The 17,844-nt window shown below is 42.4% G+C and overlaps 1 protein-coding gene across 7 annotated transcripts; it reads right to left on the bottom strand.

The window, feature by feature from the left end:
- Positions 1–839: 839 nt before the first annotated feature.
- LOC142950806 (uncharacterized) lies at positions 840–17,685 on the bottom strand. Of its 7 annotated transcripts, none has more exons than XM_076092407.1 (32): positions 17,313–17,676; positions 12,080–14,137; positions 11,852–11,913; positions 11,712–11,750; positions 11,305–11,484; positions 10,736–11,124; positions 10,119–10,420; positions 9,775–9,909; positions 8,903–9,001; positions 8,758–8,795; positions 8,392–8,608; positions 7,880–7,964; positions 7,760–7,794; positions 6,747–6,845; positions 6,556–6,611; positions 6,170–6,419; positions 5,611–5,794; positions 5,486–5,505; positions 4,888–5,040; positions 4,626–4,751; positions 4,473–4,511; positions 4,151–4,276; positions 3,934–4,063; positions 3,639–3,809; positions 3,487–3,521; positions 2,850–3,014; positions 2,602–2,736; positions 2,443–2,478; positions 2,203–2,343; positions 1,706–1,803; positions 1,526–1,549; positions 840–998 (listed from the first exon to the last, which is right to left on the bottom strand). In XM_076092407.1, exons 2-32 carry the CDS (start codon positions 13,985–13,987, stop codon positions 911–913), a joined length of 5,565 nt encoding a protein of 1,854 aa, XP_075948522.1. In that variant the 5' UTR covers positions 13,988–14,137; positions 17,313–17,676; the 3' UTR covers positions 840–910. The 7 variants fall into 7 exon arrangements, 4 of the variants coding, with proteins under 4 accessions (XP_075948522.1, XP_075948523.1, XP_075948521.1 ...); XM_076092408.1 differs by having other exon boundaries at positions 10,143–10,420; positions 12,080–14,181; XM_076092406.1 differs by having other exon boundaries at positions 12,080–14,181.
- Positions 17,686–17,844: the final 159 nt, after the last annotated feature.

Raw genomic sequence — 17,844 nt, forward strand, 5'->3', positions numbered from 1 at the left:
ATTTATATCAGGGACTAGGTACAAAAATACATTAATCTCAAGAAAGAGAAGAGATGGTTTGTACCAGATTTAGTATTGTTACGTTATGTTGTTATATGACCTAGTTGTGTTACTTTGTGTTACGTCACCTTATGTTATTATTTTAACACAAACCATGATATTTTTTTAACCTTAACCAAGTCAATGTTTGCTTAAACCTCACCAATCGTTTCACAATGTCAACCACGTGGCATTGTGTGTTTCTGCAAGCGTGATATGATTTTATTAAGAGGAATTTACCTCCAACATCTAAATGACACTGCCTGCATTAGAGCAGCTTCCTCCATCACATCAATTAGATCGTATTGATCCTATAAAACGCTCCTCTGCGGAGAGGCCGGTGTTATCGAATTACCTCTCAAAAGGACTTCAGAGCTGATGGGAGAAAACAACCTACAGCTCTGAAAAACACAAGAGCGGTACTTCAATTGTTAAATATAATAATGTAATACGATGATTTATTTCACTACCGTGTGCAGCAGAAAAGTAGCGTTATTAAGGACACATTCTCCATCAGTCCCATTGCTTCCTGTTTCTCCATCTTTCTCATAAACATGAAAGTGACAATATTACATCGATGGAAACTCTGAAAGCTTCAACTCTGTTTGATGTGGACAAACAGCGCTCTCTGTCTGTTCTGTGCCGTACAGCAATCAAGCAGAAATCTGAGGACAGAAATATATGTAGTATATAAATATTTCTTCGTAGGCTCTGTCAGCCTTTATGAGTGTTTACTATACTTCTTATTTATCGAGCATAAGGTGAGTGAAAATAGGTGAAGGCAAGGAAAAAAAGAAAAGTTGTTTGAAGCATATTGTTTTATTTATTCAATACTGCATCCTGTTTTATTATACAACACAAATCTTTGATTTCACAGCCGCCAGTTTAATGTTGTCCGGCTCAAATAGTCTTGAGTGACCTCATCAGAATCTTGTAGACGCTGTTTTAGGCTCTTCAAACTAAAATTACAAACACAAAGGATTTTTATTTGCAAATGTCAGCAGGGTTGTAAATAGCACTTTGTTAAGGAAATAAGAAATACAATGTACACGTTTTCATCTCGAGTCCCTGAATGAATCGTGCGGTTATCTCTCGCTTTAATCATATGCTGGAAATCACATTTCCCCAGAGTCCTTTGTTATGTTGTCAAATGTGTGTTTTTTTGTGTCCAACCAGCAGTAAATAAGACAAGATTAATGCATTTACAATTATTTAAAACAGAGAAAAACAGCAAATCCTCTCCTAAGAGACTTATTCGTATTTGCTTTAAAAGTGTCTTTAAGGACTAATCAATAGAAAAACATGGCTGCCAAATTCATTTTCTGTCGCCACACTAATCGTTACTCATCTTGAACTCGGGGACATATAAATAAATGCATCCAATGAAATGAGCCACCTGCTAACATCGTAAAACATCATAACAGTCATCACATTGATCTTCGTCATGCTTCGTCTCTCTCCTAACTTTACAAAGTGAGATACTCACGGCTCAAAACTTCGAACTTTACTCCTGGAGAGAGAAAAAGAAGGAGTTGCTCAGTTTAGTTGTGAGGATTAAAAGATAAAGAATACAAACCAAACAGAGACCGTGTGAGCAAAACACTGATGTGAGTAATTGAACTAACCCCATGTCATACCCCTACATTTTAAAAGGATACATGCTTACCAAATGTCAATGTTCTTTATCCTGTAAAAGATACGACGTTTGTATTGATTCTCCACCACCTTGGTTACACCGCTGGAGTCAGCCATCTCAATGCATATCTGAGGACGACAGTTCGTGGACGAATAGAGAAAAGACGGAGAGATGAAGAAAAGGTTACGGGACGAAAGCAACAGAAAGAGAACAGCAACAGTAAGATTCATCGGATGTGAAGTTACAGTATGTTCATGTAAAACGGTTGCACAAACCATTTAAACAGATTTGATTAAATATGAAAGAGTGAATCCAGACAGATGGTTATAAACTTATAAACTAATGTTACCGTCTACTGAAGAAAAGAAAACATATTTACGACCTTTGTAAATTAAATGTAAGACGTTTTAATACCGTTTTTTTTGGAGGGAACTAAATTGAATCCTCTCTAAGCTCTGCAGATACCCTGACGATGGGGGTTCTCTCAACACTTTATTGTGAAAAGTCATATGTTTGTATTCTCGTACCCTGTTGGCGAGTGGCAGGAAGCCGACAAAGGGCGCAACGGACGCCACCGCTTCCATGACCACCCCGATGATGTCCAGAGACGTCTCGCATGTCTCCACACACAGCAACCGCTCCTCCAGAAGCTTTGGATCTGGAACTCCCTGAAGAGCAAGAAATAGTTGGAGTTAAAGACCAGAGATCCAAAGATGAAGAGCTGCTTCCACTTGACAAAAGATTTACATAAAAGGTTATTGACTTACACCGTTGCTCCACTTCAGAGTTGTGTACATCATCTCCTGCAAAAAGATGAGTCACTAAAGTCGTAAAAACACATTTAAAAATATTTGAAAGTCCAATCCTGAACCTGACAGTGTTACAGCCCAGAGTGCACCCTCTTTTATTTCCCCTAGTGTCCATACCTCACTGTATACGGGAGATATGTCCTCCAAGACGAAGTGAACAGTGAGCGGGCAGAAATTTACACAAACTGGATTTCTGATGTGATCTTGGACAAAATTGCAGCAAAAAGTCCAATCACCGAAAAACACAAAGGCCTGGAGATGAAAAGAGGAAAGATAGGAAAGGAAAAACAATTAAACTCAAACAACACAGCTCCATTCAATAAAAGTGTTTGTCCCTGTTACAGTCCACAGTTTCTACTGCTTACCCTCCTCTCCAGAGGCAAGACCACCACGTTGTAGTACAGGGAGCGGAGGTTCCGTTTGCGGAAATACCGCCAGACCAGCTTGGCCACGTCCTCGTGGTTGTAGTTTCCCACTGGCAAACCGGTCAACATGATTGTTGGGAACCTGGAGCAATGACCACTGGCCTTCTAGGAAACACAACGTTTCAATTGACAACCATCCAAGGAAGCGGCACATGAAGATGTGGCGGCCAGTAGTTCCCTGAAACTTTTGCTACATCTTTGTTTGACCTCTGTATTTCTTCGCCTTTATGACCAAAGCATGTATCACCTGCGTGTCCACAACATCTTTCGACCACCGAGACGGACCAAACACCACCGCGAGTGGTGCAACCGCCCCAAAAGGAGGGGGAGGAGAGCTGGAATAGTCTGATCAAATACTTATATTTACCTAAATATTAATTAAATATGTACACACTGAAATGTCTTATCTCATGCTATCACATTGTGTATTATATCAGGATATCATAATACACAATTATGTCGTCTAAATTGATATTTACAAGCACATACTAACTCAAATTTCAAGTGTGTCAAGTATTTAATTCTATCACGACAGAAGATTCCGGGCACTAGGAAAGTATAAGTGAAGCTGGCTTACTGCAATGTCGTGCATTCCTCTGACCGTCAGGGAATCTTGGAGTTAAAAGTGAACAAAGGAAAAACTCTTACTTCACTGAATAAGTTCAAACATGGTAAATTTGGCAGTACCAAACTTGTTACTATGAAAATGTAAGAAAAGGTGTCACTTACCTGGGCTGAAGAACCAAGGAGACCCGGTAGGGAACAGAAAGGGATGAGTTCTCATCGGGATCCAAAATGGTCCAAAGCTGCCCTGCGAAACACCGATATCTATCGGTGGTATAGTTGCATCGACAACAACATCCTCGCTGTCTGGCAGAGTGTTCTCAGGAAGTTTTGGTGCTGCAAAAACCCAAGCAGGTACGTGGTAGTTTTCTTTTCAGTAACAAACCTCTAGCAGAGACTGAATCAATCAGTATGAATCCAGGTAACATATTCATAGTTTTTGTCTGAAAGAGAAACTCACGTAGTGGTAATTTTAGACCAATGGATGGTATCTTCAGCCGGTGGACTATGTGGTCGGGGGCTTGTTTCAAGAGACTGTACCAAACTCCGAGCCGATCAGCATCACGAATCGACTTAAATTCTACAAATACCTGGACGCAAAAGCACAAACATTCATGACAGGTAAGACCAAGAGGAAGTCACTTAAAACAGACGTACTCGTACGTGTTTGTTTCTACCTTGTTGAGGAGAGGCAAGACGTTTTTGACAGATTCGATTCTTTTCAAAACTTCTCTGAGCTTCCTGGATTCACTTGGTGAAATGCCCTTGATGAAGACGATTCTCTCTCCATCATCCAGCACACGCTGCATCAAGAACAGGAAGTCAACATCCAAACCAGAAGAGCAACAAGACGGCAAAGAGACGCACACAAACTGCTCTGCATTGTTGCAATGAATGAATTTTGCACAGTTTTTCAAAGTAAAAGTCAATATCTTAATTAGAGTTTCCTGTACTCCGCTCAGTTTTAAGGCATTAAGCATGCGAGTGTGCATTACTTACAAAACGCATCAGCTGCATCAGTGATTTATAAAATCCAATCTAAAACAGAAACGTCACAGTAGGCAGTGTTGAAATACAAACATCTTTCCTTCTTCAGCACATCAATAAATATACTGAACAATCTGTCAAAATCTGTGCTACGCATGTGCTTACCGGTGTCATTAGAACTCTGCTGGCTACTGCATGGAACGCAAGTTTAGAGCTTTTGAAAAAGATGCCATTTTTTGCAGAGGCTTCCATTATTCTGAGCCTAATCCCCTGGGTGCCCCTGAAGAAGGCCTGAAAGGAAAACCAATATCAAAAAGGTATAGAGAACTTTTAATCTTATATAGGCACCAATAGTGTATGTATATAACATTAAGTACATGAGATCAATAAACCAAACTGAGATGCAGATTCATAGCCTGGGGCCTACCATGCACGTCTGAGGAATAACATAGATGTAGTCTTCTAGACATTTAAACCCAAATGGCATGAGCAGTTTGACGAGGTCTTCCTCGGTGTAGCAGCCGTCGTGATACTCCGGCAGGTTGGTGATGAGCAACAGCTTGCTATTACTTGGAACATCCTGGAAAACCAAATCAAGGAAAGTAAAGAAGGAGAAAAACAACGTATACTAGTCAAAGCACAAGAAAGCCTTTAGAACACGAATAAACCACCAGAAATGCAAAGTAGACACCCAATTTGCATGCAAATTTGCAACAGTTGCAAAACTATTTTCAATAAAAAGGTAGCTATAGATTTGCGCAGGCAGAGCACCAACTACCAGGATGCTACTGACCCAACACAGCATCTGAGGTAAGTGTAAATATTCTTTTTGCTGTGACTGCAGAACGTCAATAAAGTATAATTCCGATAATCGCATTAATGTTGAATATCACAGCGTCAACCCCTAATACACATCGAGTTATCTCTTGTTAAAGAACAACCTCCTATCTCATAGTTTAATTTACATCTTTGGTAAAACTACAAGTGTAAATACTGCGGTACTTCGTGCATTTGATTTGACCTACCTCTTCTTTCTCGAAGAGCTCTGTCAAAGAGAGACAAAGCAAATGTTTAAAGAGAAACAGAGAGAAAGATAACAAATGATGATCCCATGCAGTCATTTGGGACCGTTAGACAAACTGTTTCTTACGTATTCTGTCTTGATGCAGGTGTTTCTCTATACTCTCGCCAACAGTCTTGGTCAACCGTTGTTCTTTTTGTTCTGACAAGGTGTCAAACTCAATGGGCTCCACCACTTCAGCTCCCATTGCACCAACCTCCATTGGTTGGGCGTCTTCGGCAGGCGAGTGTATAGACATGTGAACCACCTGGGGCTGAATGAGATCACTGTGAGCAGCTTGCATGAGAATGCATTACAATATCATAGATTTGTGCATATTTCTTGGTCTGAATAACTTGCTAGATTAGACGCTTGTTAGAAATAAGTCAACGCTGCGTGTGAGTAAGGGGGGTAGCTACGCTTGCCACAAAAGACTCTGTGGTCGTATGAGTGCATGAATTACAGTAAAAAAGACGAAATAAACATGGTTGTGTCTTTTGCCACAGCTTCTTGAACCGTGGTTTCAGAATCTTTTATTCTACGTAGTTTATTCTACGTCAGGCTGATATTCTGGAGTCGTGGACTTGGATCCCGGGGATGTTTTTTGCTTTCTCACAGCTCCCTTCATGGGCAACTTTCCTGTTTTTACCATTTCATTTTCTGCTGTAGCTCTTCTCCATAAGGCTCCATAAGGTGAAGATGGAGGCCTTTTAGGCAGTTCAAGTGGAATCACACCAGGCGTAGGGAGAATGACCGTTCTCGCGATCGTGGAAGTGTTTACACGTGTGATGACGCTGGACACGGAAGGTTTTCTCGTGATCGTGGAAGTGTTTACACGTGTGACGAGGCTGGACGTGGAAGTGTTTACACATGTGATGACGCTGGACATGGAACGTTTTCTGTGAACAAGAGAGAGAAAATGGAAAAATGGAAAGTCAAAGTCACAGTTTTCTTCACTATAAAATCCTATATATATATAAAAAAGATAAAACCCTCCGTCCTCTTAAAGAGACGTCTGTGTGAAACATATCTTACTTCAGAGGACGCTTCTTTTGCTTAGGACGCTTCTTTTGCTTCACACAAACAGTCTTCTGTAAACAAACAAATTAGAATGAGTTCTTTTAGATTAATATGATAATTGACAGTGAGACTACATTAGACATACATTATTATGTACTGTATATTTCCCAGGGACAGAGAAGGAAAGACAAAAAGTGTGATGATACCTTTGCTCCAACAACAGGGATTTGAAATCCTTTCACATCGAGGCTCTTCAGGCTCTTCAGTTTCTTTGCGTCTTCTTCTTTCTCAAAACACTCGATTGTCTACATGTGCACACACACACAAACGCGCATATTACTACAACCGTCAGGACTATGAACTCACTACATTCACACACAAAACATTAACAGCTCCCCCACTACATATCTGACCGCCCAGATATTTATTCTAAAAGGTGTTTTCAAGACTGCAGTTTCATTTCTTTAAACTGAATCAGAGGAATTGTTGCATTTATGCACTTACATTGCATTTCCAAAGGCCAAAAGCATACAATAAACTATCAATAAATATGATTTGAACCCATAATATTCAGTGCCTTCAGTCGTTTGGATAGAGTACATGTCAACACAGGAGAGGCCTGATGGTTTCTGGGTTTGATTCCCTTCTTACAGAGATACTTTGGATAAAATACCAAATAAAAGCAACAGATTGTCAAGGAGAAAACTTAGCTCACAACACTTCTATTTTTTCCCTGAGATGAATCTGAACACAGCGCTCTTCCATCTGACCTCGTCTCATGATGTGTGGCGTTGGTTTCACTCCCTGGCTCACTTTATCTGTGTGAGAAAGACTGAACTGTCCTCCTCCTCCCTGTGCTCCTTCCTGTTGACATGTATACTCCTTCGTGCTTTTTATTAAACTCCGGAACATTTTGACTGAGCTTGGCACTGCGTAATTTTGTTGTCCGAGGGCTCGTCACTGACGAGAAGGCAAAGAATTAGCTGAGTTAGTATTGAGAATATCCACCGCTACGAAACAGAAAGCACAAACTCTCTACGCACACTTTACGCTTTAGTAACGACGTGATATGTAAACCTGGATTTCACTTAACATGTCTGTATCCTCCCAGCTCTGAGTCTTTATAAACTATGATCATGTGGTCATAGATCACATCTCTCAGCCCCGTGTCCAGACACTTTAGTAAAAGCACATTTGTAAATGCTGTGATTTGACTTACCTTTTCCCATAAGACGCTTTCTTTCGTGAAGAGCTCTGTCAAAGAGAGACAAAGAAAACGTTTAAAAAGAAACAGAGAGAAAGACATTTGGGACCGTTAAACAAACTGTTTCTTACTTACTTATTCTGTCTCGATGCAGGTGTTTTTCTATAGTCTCGCCAACAGTCAGAGGGGTAACGGAGGTAACTGTTTGAAACACCTGGGGCTGAATGAGATCACTGTGAGCAGCATGCATAAGAATAAATTACAATGTCATAGATTTGTGCATATTTCTCGCTTTTTATTCCCCTGACGGTCTGAATAACTTGCTAGCTTTTTAAAAATAAGGTCGCTAAGAGCTACGTTTGCCCCAAAAGACTCTGTGGTCGTATGAGCTCATAATTCATATTTATGTGAAATATTTTGGCAGTAAAAAAAGACGTCTAAAGAAAATAGACCGGTGGCTTTGAACCGTCACCTTTACTTTTTCAACAACCATGGTTGTGTCTTTTGCCACAGCTTCTTCAACCTTGGTTTCAGAATCTTTTGGTTTATTCTACATCAGGCTGATATTCTGGAGTCGAGGACTTGGATCCCGGGGATGTTTTTTGCTTTCTCTCGGCTGCCTTCACGGGCAACTTTCCTGTTTTTACCATTTCATTGTCTTGCTCGGCTGAGATGTTTTCTGCTTCGGTGGCTTCAGCTGCACTGTTCTGGAGTTCGCATGTTGTATCTCTTTCGGGTCCAGAAGGTGACGACGGAGGCGTTTTAGGCAGTTCCAGTGGAATCATGTCAGCTGTAGGGAGAAGGACCTTTCTCGTGACAGTGGAAGTGTTTAGAGGTGTGGAGACACTGGGCATGGAAGGTTCTCTATGAACAAAAGAGAGAAAAAGGGAAAATGGAATGTCACGGTTTTAATGATTATATATTTTTGGAGCATGGGTGAAGATAGAGGGGGGGGGGGGGGGGGTAAAACCCTCCCTCCTCTTAAAGAGACGTCTGTGTGAAACATATCTTACCTCAGAGGAGGCTTCTTTTGCTCCACACACACAGTGTCCTGTAAAACAATTTGAAATGAGTTATTTTAGATTAATCTGATAGTTGACAGTGAGACATGTATATTTCCCAGGGACACAAAAAGAAAGACAAAAAGCATGATGATACCTTTCCTCCAACAACAGTGATTTGAATTCCTTTCACATCGAGGCTCTTCAGGCTCTTCAGTTGCTCTGCGTCTTCTTCTTTCTCAAAACACACGATTGCCTACACGTGCACACAGTTTCCAAGACTGAATCAGAGGAATTGTAGCATTTATGCACTTACATTGCATTTCAAAAGGCCAAAAGCTTACAATAAACTATTAATAAATATGATTTCAACACGGACACAGGACAGGTCTGATGGTTTCTGGGTTTGAGTCCCTTGTTGCAGAGATACTTTGGATAAAATAGCCAAATAAAAGCAACAGATTGTCAAGGAGAAACTTAGCTAACAACACTTTTTTTGTGTGAAATCTGTGATATTCCATTCTGAAAACAAGTCTTCATCCGACCTTGTCTCATGATTTGTGGCATTGTTTTCACTCCCTAGCTCACTTTATCTGTGTGAGAAAGACTGAACTGTCCTCCTCCTCCTCCTCCCTGGGATCCTTTCTCATTATATTATTATTGTGAAATGAATGCAGGGGGGGGTGTATTTCACTGGAGATTCGAGTTTGAACCTTGCAAAGCATTGTGGGATTACTGCATTGCAATTCTACAACATGCTGCTAAAATAATCTGAAGGGTAATTTACTGTAAATACACAGTTCAATGCAGTAATACGACATACTGCTCTATCACAGAAATTTGATGACATAAGCAACAGTAAAGGCACAGAATACAGCTGTCATTTTACTGTGCTTTACTGTAAAAATGTCACATTAACTTGCTGTGAAAGTAATGCAACTAGTAGACAGTAAGTTACTGTAAATGTAAAGTCACATATTGTAGTGTGTGTGTTATCTTATGTTATCATCAGACATCACTGATACACACCTCCAGCTTGGACGGAAACAGTAAGAATGACTTGGTTTTTCCAAAGCGCTCCAAAGCAGACAACACGTCGCTGCGAGAGACAGAACTATGAATCCCTTTTAGTTTCACCATGGTTGGAGGTGAAGGTTTAACACACTGAGCAAAGAGAGAGAAAAACACAGAATTAGAAAGCAATACGTGGTTCACACACACACACACACACACACACACACACACACACACACACACACACACACACACACACACACACACACACACACACACACACACACACACACACACACACACACACACACACACACACACACACACACACACACACACACACACACACACACACACACCTTAGTCTTTGTGGAAGAACTTGCCTCGCTCTTCTGCAGGCTGGGCTTTGCTTCAGAAGGCTTTTTAGTCAACTCCTCCTTTGCTGTAGAGGATGAGGAAGAAGAAGACGAGGTGGTCTTTCCTTCATTGGAAAAGGAGGGGGAGGAGGAGGAGGAGGAGGAGGAGGGGGATGATGATGATGATGACGATGACGATGATGATGATGAAGGGGACTTCCTCTTGGCTAGCTTGGCAAGTATGATAGGAGCCAGACTTTTAACCAAAGCATCCAGGTCTGACTTGTTTGACAGCAACTGGACAGCTAGAGGGACGACAAAATAGCAGCGTGTTGGTGTTTGCAAAGTCTCATAAAGAGTCTCTATCGTAAGATCTTTGTTTATGAACTGTTGCCATCTCTTCTCGGGAAAATGTTTTCTACTTGGTTTACAAGTCAACATTCACATCAGAACCACTGGAAAGCGCAGTAAGAATTACTCTTAATACTGTAAGAAGCACTGCTTCTTCCTTATAGCCAAACCAAAAGCAAATTAAATGTTTAAACATCACAAAAGCTATTTTAAAGATAAGTCTTTAAAACAATATCTTGCGTCCTTGCAGTGTTTGTAATTTCTCAAACCTGAATTTTCCAGTAGTTTCTCAGCCAAGCTCTTTTCACTGCGCAACCTCTCTCGGTGAATGGACCCCCTACTTCGTGGCGATCGTCTCTCGTCAGTCCTCCTTGGTGGCAATCGTCTTTTGTCACTCCGAAATGAGGGCAATCGTTTCTCATCAGTCCTCCTTGGTGGCAATCCTCTTTTGTCACTCCGAAATGAGGGCAATCGTTTCTCATCAGTCCTCCTTGGAGATGATCGTCTCTTACAGCTCTTCCTTGGAGTTGATCGTCTGTTATCTCTCCTCCTTGGCGAGGACCCTTTCTCGTCCCTCCTCCTCTGTGACGGTTGTTTCTCAGAGCTCTTTGAACGGGACCGATGGCGGGAGGAGGTAGGACGAGAACCTGACCTGGACCTGATCAAAGGACAGATGAAATCAAATGATGATTTCTCAAGAGGTTAAAACGCTGGTGTTAAGGCAGATATTTTTAAGGTTCTGCAGGAACATATTTGGCAATTTGACAAGCAGGTGGAGAGTGGTATCTCTTCTGTTCACCAATCTTATTGCTCAGATTAGAATTTATGCGTTACAGACCTGCGACTGGATCTGTGCGGCGATCGTGATTGTCTGCTGGGTTTCTCCTGTCTGCCCTCTGAACGATGGTGCCGACGGGGGATGGGTGAGCGGGAACGTGAGCGGGACCCGGTTTTCCGACGATGTCGTGAAGTCTGTGAAGAGGTTGCGGGCGAGGTCTTGGCATCTTTACCTGCAGCACTGTAGAGAGCAATGGACGAGAAAAGCATAATGAACGATAGGAAAAGGAAAATTTGCCAAAAGTCAGCAGAGTACTGGTTCACAACTCACAACAAGTGTTTGAGCACTAAAGCCAGGCAGAAACTGTATGGTTCGACATGCAGTTTGATGGGTGTCACAACATCAGACTAATCACTTGAATAATCCAATAAAAAAAACACAGCATCTGCTCAGCTAAATAAATGTACCTGGTCCTGCTTGGAATCTCACCATCCCACTCCGGGTATCTGTGGTAAAAAATAACAATTGAAAGACGCATATTAAAAGTGCAAAGAGGCTACATTTTGTCAACAAAGACAAAAGAAACGCTACGAGACAAAAGACTGACCGTTTACGGAGGACCTTGCAGCTCTCAAGGTGAAAGCTGGTGTTCTGGTGGTAGACCCAATCCTAGTAGTCAGAACATCGAACGCACAGCTATTTAGAAAGGCCTAATTATCACCACAACTGTTATCACCAATAACGTCATCTGCCTAAAACTAGACAATGATGGCATAGCTGTCAGTGCTGGAACTTTCCTAAAGGGAGAGACAACAGAGTGCAGACTTCCACTCACCTTGATTTTAAGACATTCTCTGTTACACAGACAACAGGTATGTGGAAAGATTCTCGGTGTGGCCGCAGCACCGTCACGCATCATGGCCGCTGTTGGCAGGTCCCTGGAGACTGAAACTTTTGCCGGAGGCTGCTCGCTGGAGGGTGACAGCGTCAGATCAATGATCTCCACCAGGTCTGGGATTGGCTGAGGCAGAGCTGGACGACTAACGATGGGGGGAGGACCAACCGGGATGAATGGCAGATGTTGCATGGCACCAGTGATGCTGGGAATGTGAAGAGCAGGGGGAACCGATTCGGTAGCAGAAAAGACTGAAGGCAAAATCGCTTGCCCCGTCTGTGATACTGGCTGCTTCTCTGTCTGCTGCTTCTGTTTCTGCTGCATCTGTGATATTGGTTGCCGCTTATTAATCTTTCCAGCAATTGACCCTTGTGCTTTAGATTTATTCTGATCCTTATTGCCACTGGTGTCATTACTGCCAATGAGCACAGGGTCCGGTCTGCTGGGTTGCACACCACAGTACAAAGTGCATGGTGGTTGGGTTTTCATTGTTGACTGGCGATCTGCCTCCGGTTCTTTCAAAGCATCGGGTTTGGAGGCTTCAGACTTGACAGCGCTGATGTCCGTGTCTGTCTTTGGCAGAGAAGAAGAGCTCAGAATTGTTTGGGAACTGTGGTTTGGTTGGATCTCCAATTTTGTCTGATCATTGCTTGGGGGAGCCACAGAGCTCAGTTTTGAACTGTACAAAGAGCTGAGACTGGAAACAGAACTCGCCTGGTCACGTGAAAAACCCAAGGCAGTGCTTTCAACTGTTTTTTGCAGTGGTTCTTCAATGTGTCTGCTACTACCATAAGTGTAAATTAGCAACATACTTCCACTGCCACTACAGTTTTCTCTACTGCGACTGATACTTCCAATCTCCTCTCCAGCCCCTCCAGTATATTTGTCACTTTGTCCACAGTCAATCACTTTACTTTGCTCGAGGACTGCGGATGATATTTCCTCCTGGCGCATCCCTACCCCTCCAGAATGACTCATTCTGGTGAGTTGGGGATCGGAACAGGGTTTCGACTGGACTGCAGTCGTAGCTCTTTTGGTCTTCTCAAGGCGAATTTGCCGCAAGATGTACGGCAGGTTAGCAGGGGTGATCTGGTCTTCAGGGTAGTTGACAAGATGGTCCAAGTCCTCTTTTTCAAGTCCAAAACGCAGAAGGATGTTAGAAGCTAATTCCGACTCTGTACGGGCCGCAGGCTTGTCTGACAATGGATACTCAACATTACCTAACCCTGGAAGAGACTGCATTACATGTTCTCTTTCACTGGAGGAAATTAAAACATTGTCAGCCCTTCTTGAAAAAGAAGACGAAGCAGACGTTGAATAAAATTTAGAGGGTTCATCGGCAGTGGGCCTTTCGTAGTTCGATGACCAGTTCGATGACCAGTCCGAGGACCTACTGCCACTTTCAACTCCCGGGTATCTACGTCCTAGAGAGGCAGAGGTTGAGGACATTGGGTAGGAGACCATCCCTGTGCCTGAGGAGAGACACTCCCTTTGAATCCTGGTCAAGCGAGAGTCTATGGGCTGTTGCATTGGTTTGCCAAGTAGCCTCACCTCCTCTCTGGCTCTACTAATATGCATGTCTATAGACCTCTCCATGTTCTTGTCTATAATGGCCCTACTCGGTTCAGGCCCGTAGCTTATCGACTGAGGCAGCAGTGACGGAATTATTCCCCCAGAGTTGGCAGAAGTCCCGGAAGAAGTTCCATAAAAGCTGAAGATGGACCCAGGTCCAGCACTAGAAGACGCTCTCTGAGGGTCCTTCTCTGCCGGTCCACCGGAGAGTCCATACTGCCCCTGGGTGGAACTTTGGTTCCCGGAGGCATAGGGGTTATACAGGGGATGGGACATGGAGTTTGTGATCTTCGGCTGCCAACTGCCAGAGCGTTGTTTATCTGCGTCGCTGAGTTTTCAGTGGAGCCAGCTGCAAGGAGGCAGCCTGCTGACAGTACAGGAGCGAGCTCCCAGGGAGCCCTCCAAGTAAGCGACTTGTTCAGAGCCCTGAAATCGGAAAATGGGCACAATGCTTCAATAGCAATGCAAGGCTGAAAAATAGACAAAGGAAGGGTTTATTGAATGGAAAGGACATCAGCTTCTTGGATGGGTAAAATCCATCACCTGGAAGGTCTTGTATTGAGTTGTCCACTCTTAGTCCTTAGTGTGCATTCTTGCAATATCAAGAGATCCTGCTCGAAAAGTGGGATCACAAGATCATACAAACATCCTTTATCGTGAAAATTTTGCAATTTCTTATTAACAAAAGAAAAGCAAGACAATAATCTCTTACAGTATCGTCACACCTTCATAATGCTCAGAGCATGGTGCACACAGTGAAAGATAAGTTCGAAAACTGCATGTGGTGGAAATTAATGTATTTCCTTGTGAGAAATCAAAAGTATCTCAAGCTCTCTGTCTTTAAGTATTTATTACAGGATAAGATATAGAAAAATGATGAAGAGTGTACAAGTCATCAAACATGAGCCAATCAGTACAAACAGAGGGACAGAGTCCACGGAACCAACATGGGGCCTCCAAAGTCAATAATTCGAGGAATGACGCTTGGTTTATAATCGCGCGAGGCACCATTGGCCGAGACTCCACAGATAGCGTGCGAGCTACGAGCACGCATACAGGCATTTATGCTCTACGTGCTGTTTGTTGCAGTATTCCCCGAAACGCCAGAGCGCGCACAAACAAAATAGTCTGCGAGTGTCATCAGCAAAACTCCATAAACCAACCGCCACAATGTCGAGGACGTATTGCTATCAACTGCGAACTTAAATCTCACATTCATGGACCTACTTTATCACCTTTACACAATCCCTGTAAATAAATAAGTCAAGAATTAAATGTATTATAATACAAAGGGTGAATATCCTGTAAACGAATCGGTTGGCAAAATATTTACTTACCTCTTGTTTCTACAGCATTTAAAAAAGTAAAATCCTCAGACATGTTAACAGTGCTTTTCTGAAAAGCCCCATGTTCGCACACAGCGGGTGCTTAGTGTGCACGACCAGCACCGCGACGTCTTCTTCTGGATCGTGCACCACGCATGATGTACCAATGAAAGACCTACTAATGTGTCGGAGGATTTTACAAATGCTGGACAAACAGGAGATCTTAAAAATCTAAATTTGAGTAAAACTTTATCCAGCCAAAATATTGTTTCATGATATATTTGAGTTTACAGTTAATTACAATTCCTCCTTGGCATTGTGGCGGTTGGTTTATGGTGTTCGGTGGTTCGGGGGATACAGCAGTAAACAACGTGTTGCACGTTAACACCTTTCCGCGTCATGGTGCCTTGCACGAGTATCAACGAAGCTGGAGGCGGAGGTCTCGACTTCACTCTGTCGATATGGAGGTGGAGCAGGCTGTTGCATCCAGCAGGTCCGGATGAACAGAGGGTGCAGGCGACTGTGTTCAGAGGCATCTGACGTACGGCAGACGTGGAGGAGATCCAGCTCCCTGTGTGAGTTAGAGCTGAGGATTCTGGTTAATTCCCTCTCGTGGCCTAGTTCACTATTCTGCTTTGTACCCTTCATTGTCTCACATCGTTCTAACTTGCCTTAAAATCTATATATTGGAGTCAAACTGCCAAAGTTAGGTAACACATTATATGAAGGTCAGGTCTATAAGGCGTTATAAGCACATTTATAACACATAATGCATTACATGCACACAAACTAAACTCTATGTGTCTTTATGGCTTAAGTTGTGTCAGTTATAACGTGCTGTGTATCAAACACCGTTGTAAAGCATCGTGAAAGCTGCACTTATAATATGGTAGCATCACTATATGTCATGTATATAGCATCACTATATGTTCGGGCTACAGAGAGAGAGGTGTGCTCGTTTGTGTGTGTGACCTCAAACTCCCCCATAACAGGAGCATTCCTGAATGGAATAACAGAACACGAGAAGATGAACAGCGCCGGAGCTAAACTCTTCCCAGACAGTTAGCTCGTAGCTACAGCAGCTCGGTGCTACTTCAGACCCCCGACCGGGTCGACGCCTTGACATGATCAAACGCCAACTGTGTGTCCTTACTGTAGGCATGAATGTGAAAGCCCCTCCCTGCCTTTGTTGTGTTGATCATGGTCTTCTCTTACCCTTTGTCTCCCACTACTTACATACAGTCTAAACACGGCTTTGGCTCCCTGTATAAAATGCTCCTTTTTTCATTTGCTGTGGGTCAAACTCAGGACATTTTACATGTAGAATACACGACAGAAAGCAAGTCGGGCGACATACAGTTGGGATGTGGAGGAAGTGAGTAAAACTAATTATGTCCACTTTAAATATGGCAGACCGCCTGAAGCTCCTGGGTCCATTTAAAGAAGGAGAGGGAGTCTCATGTATTTTCTATTTAAAGAACATTTTTGATGTTATTTGTCGCTTAATAAATACAAATTATTGTCACATGGTCTTCTTTGTCCTGTAAGTGGAAACTGTTGATGTGTTACTATACGTATTTAATTGCAACCTATTTTTATTGTGAGCATTTTTTTTATGTAAAAGGCATTTACAATACGGTGATGGTTAACAGGTTTTTTCACCGACTATTTGAAGACGTTCAGACCATATTTCACTGGTATTTACATTATTCTCTTTCAACTGAGACATGTGGATGTGGTTTCTTGGTTAGCACAAATTTAAAAAATACACAAAGATGACAGAGATAAATAATATCACAGTGCAGGAAGAGGCAGAAAACACAAGGAGTCGATATGATATTTCACAATATTATGAAGAACACAAAATACACATACATAAGATATGACAACGTAATATTGACGACAAAGTATTTTAACAAGATATGATAACACATTAACAACAACAACAACAACAACAACAACAACAACAACAAAGAAATTATGATTGTGTGTGAGAGTGTGTGGGTAAGCTTTTAGTTTGAGCCAAGAGTTACACAAGTTCTCTCTATCTCTCTCTCACACACACACACACACACACGCGCGCGCGCGCGCGTAAAAGAAAGTTTGGCCCAAGAGTTAACAGCTTTTTCTTTGTCAAACTTTCTGCCTCTTGTCTCGATGTCATTTCCCCAATTTGCTTTTACACTCTTCCCCATCTTGGTTTTAAAATGCAGTTACTTCTTACCAATGAACCCAAGATATCTTGTTTTTTTTCTAGAATAAAAGTAATTATTTACCTTAGTTGTCTTCTGTTGTCTTCACTACCGTATTCTCTCCATTTCTCCTTTATTGCGAGCTCACAAGCAGCCTCCTCTGCGCCTCTTTGGTGGATTATAAAGTGTCCGTTTGCTGAGGATTCCTGGAAGTAACGAGCTCAACGTGTCTTGTATATTTTGTTATCTTGTTTTGCAAAACCTTCCGCAATGTCTCTCGCTGAGTGCACGCCCACTCTTAAAGGGTGCGCGCTCCTGTGTTTCGCTTGAATTAAAATGCTGCTGCATTCAAGTAGTTTAGGAATAATCGCTTTCTTGCTTCTAAATTGTCCCGGTGTCCGCGTGTTTGTGTCAAATGACCACAGTTCTGCCGGGTTTTTTTAGTCAGCTTCTGTCTGAGCTGCGACAGTTGTGGTTGCTTTTTGGCAGGAAGTCGTTCCTACTTCTGTAACCCAGCTGGCTTCACGCGGCGGTGCGTGGGCACGTTCACTTCCTTTAAACGCACACTGTTGTTGGTCAATTCTGTTGTGATTTTCTTCTGATTAAAAACTAAAAA

This window comes from Anarhichas minor, unplaced genomic scaffold (assembly GCF_050575085.1).
Source record: "Anarhichas minor isolate MPS153535 unplaced genomic scaffold, ASM5057508v1 ptg000016l, whole genome shotgun sequence".
In the NCBI taxonomy this organism is placed as follows: domain Eukaryota; kingdom Metazoa; phylum Chordata; class Actinopteri; order Perciformes; family Anarhichadidae; genus Anarhichas; species Anarhichas minor.

Bases quoted from the DNA above. Each gene is read 5' to 3' on its own strand.
- LOC142950806 (XM_076092407.1), bottom strand. From the start codon at position 13,987: ATGTCCCATCCCCTGTATAACCCCTATGCCTCCGGGAACCAAAGTTCC. The intron at 11,485-11,711 runs GTACATTTATTT...TGCTCTCTACAG, and splicing joins GAGATTCCAAGCAGGACCAG to TGCTGCAGGTAAAGATGCCA. The intron at 11,125-11,304 runs GTCTGTAACGCA...TCCTTTGATCAG, and splicing joins CCGCACAGATCCAGTCGCAG to GTCCAGGTCAGGTTCTCGTC.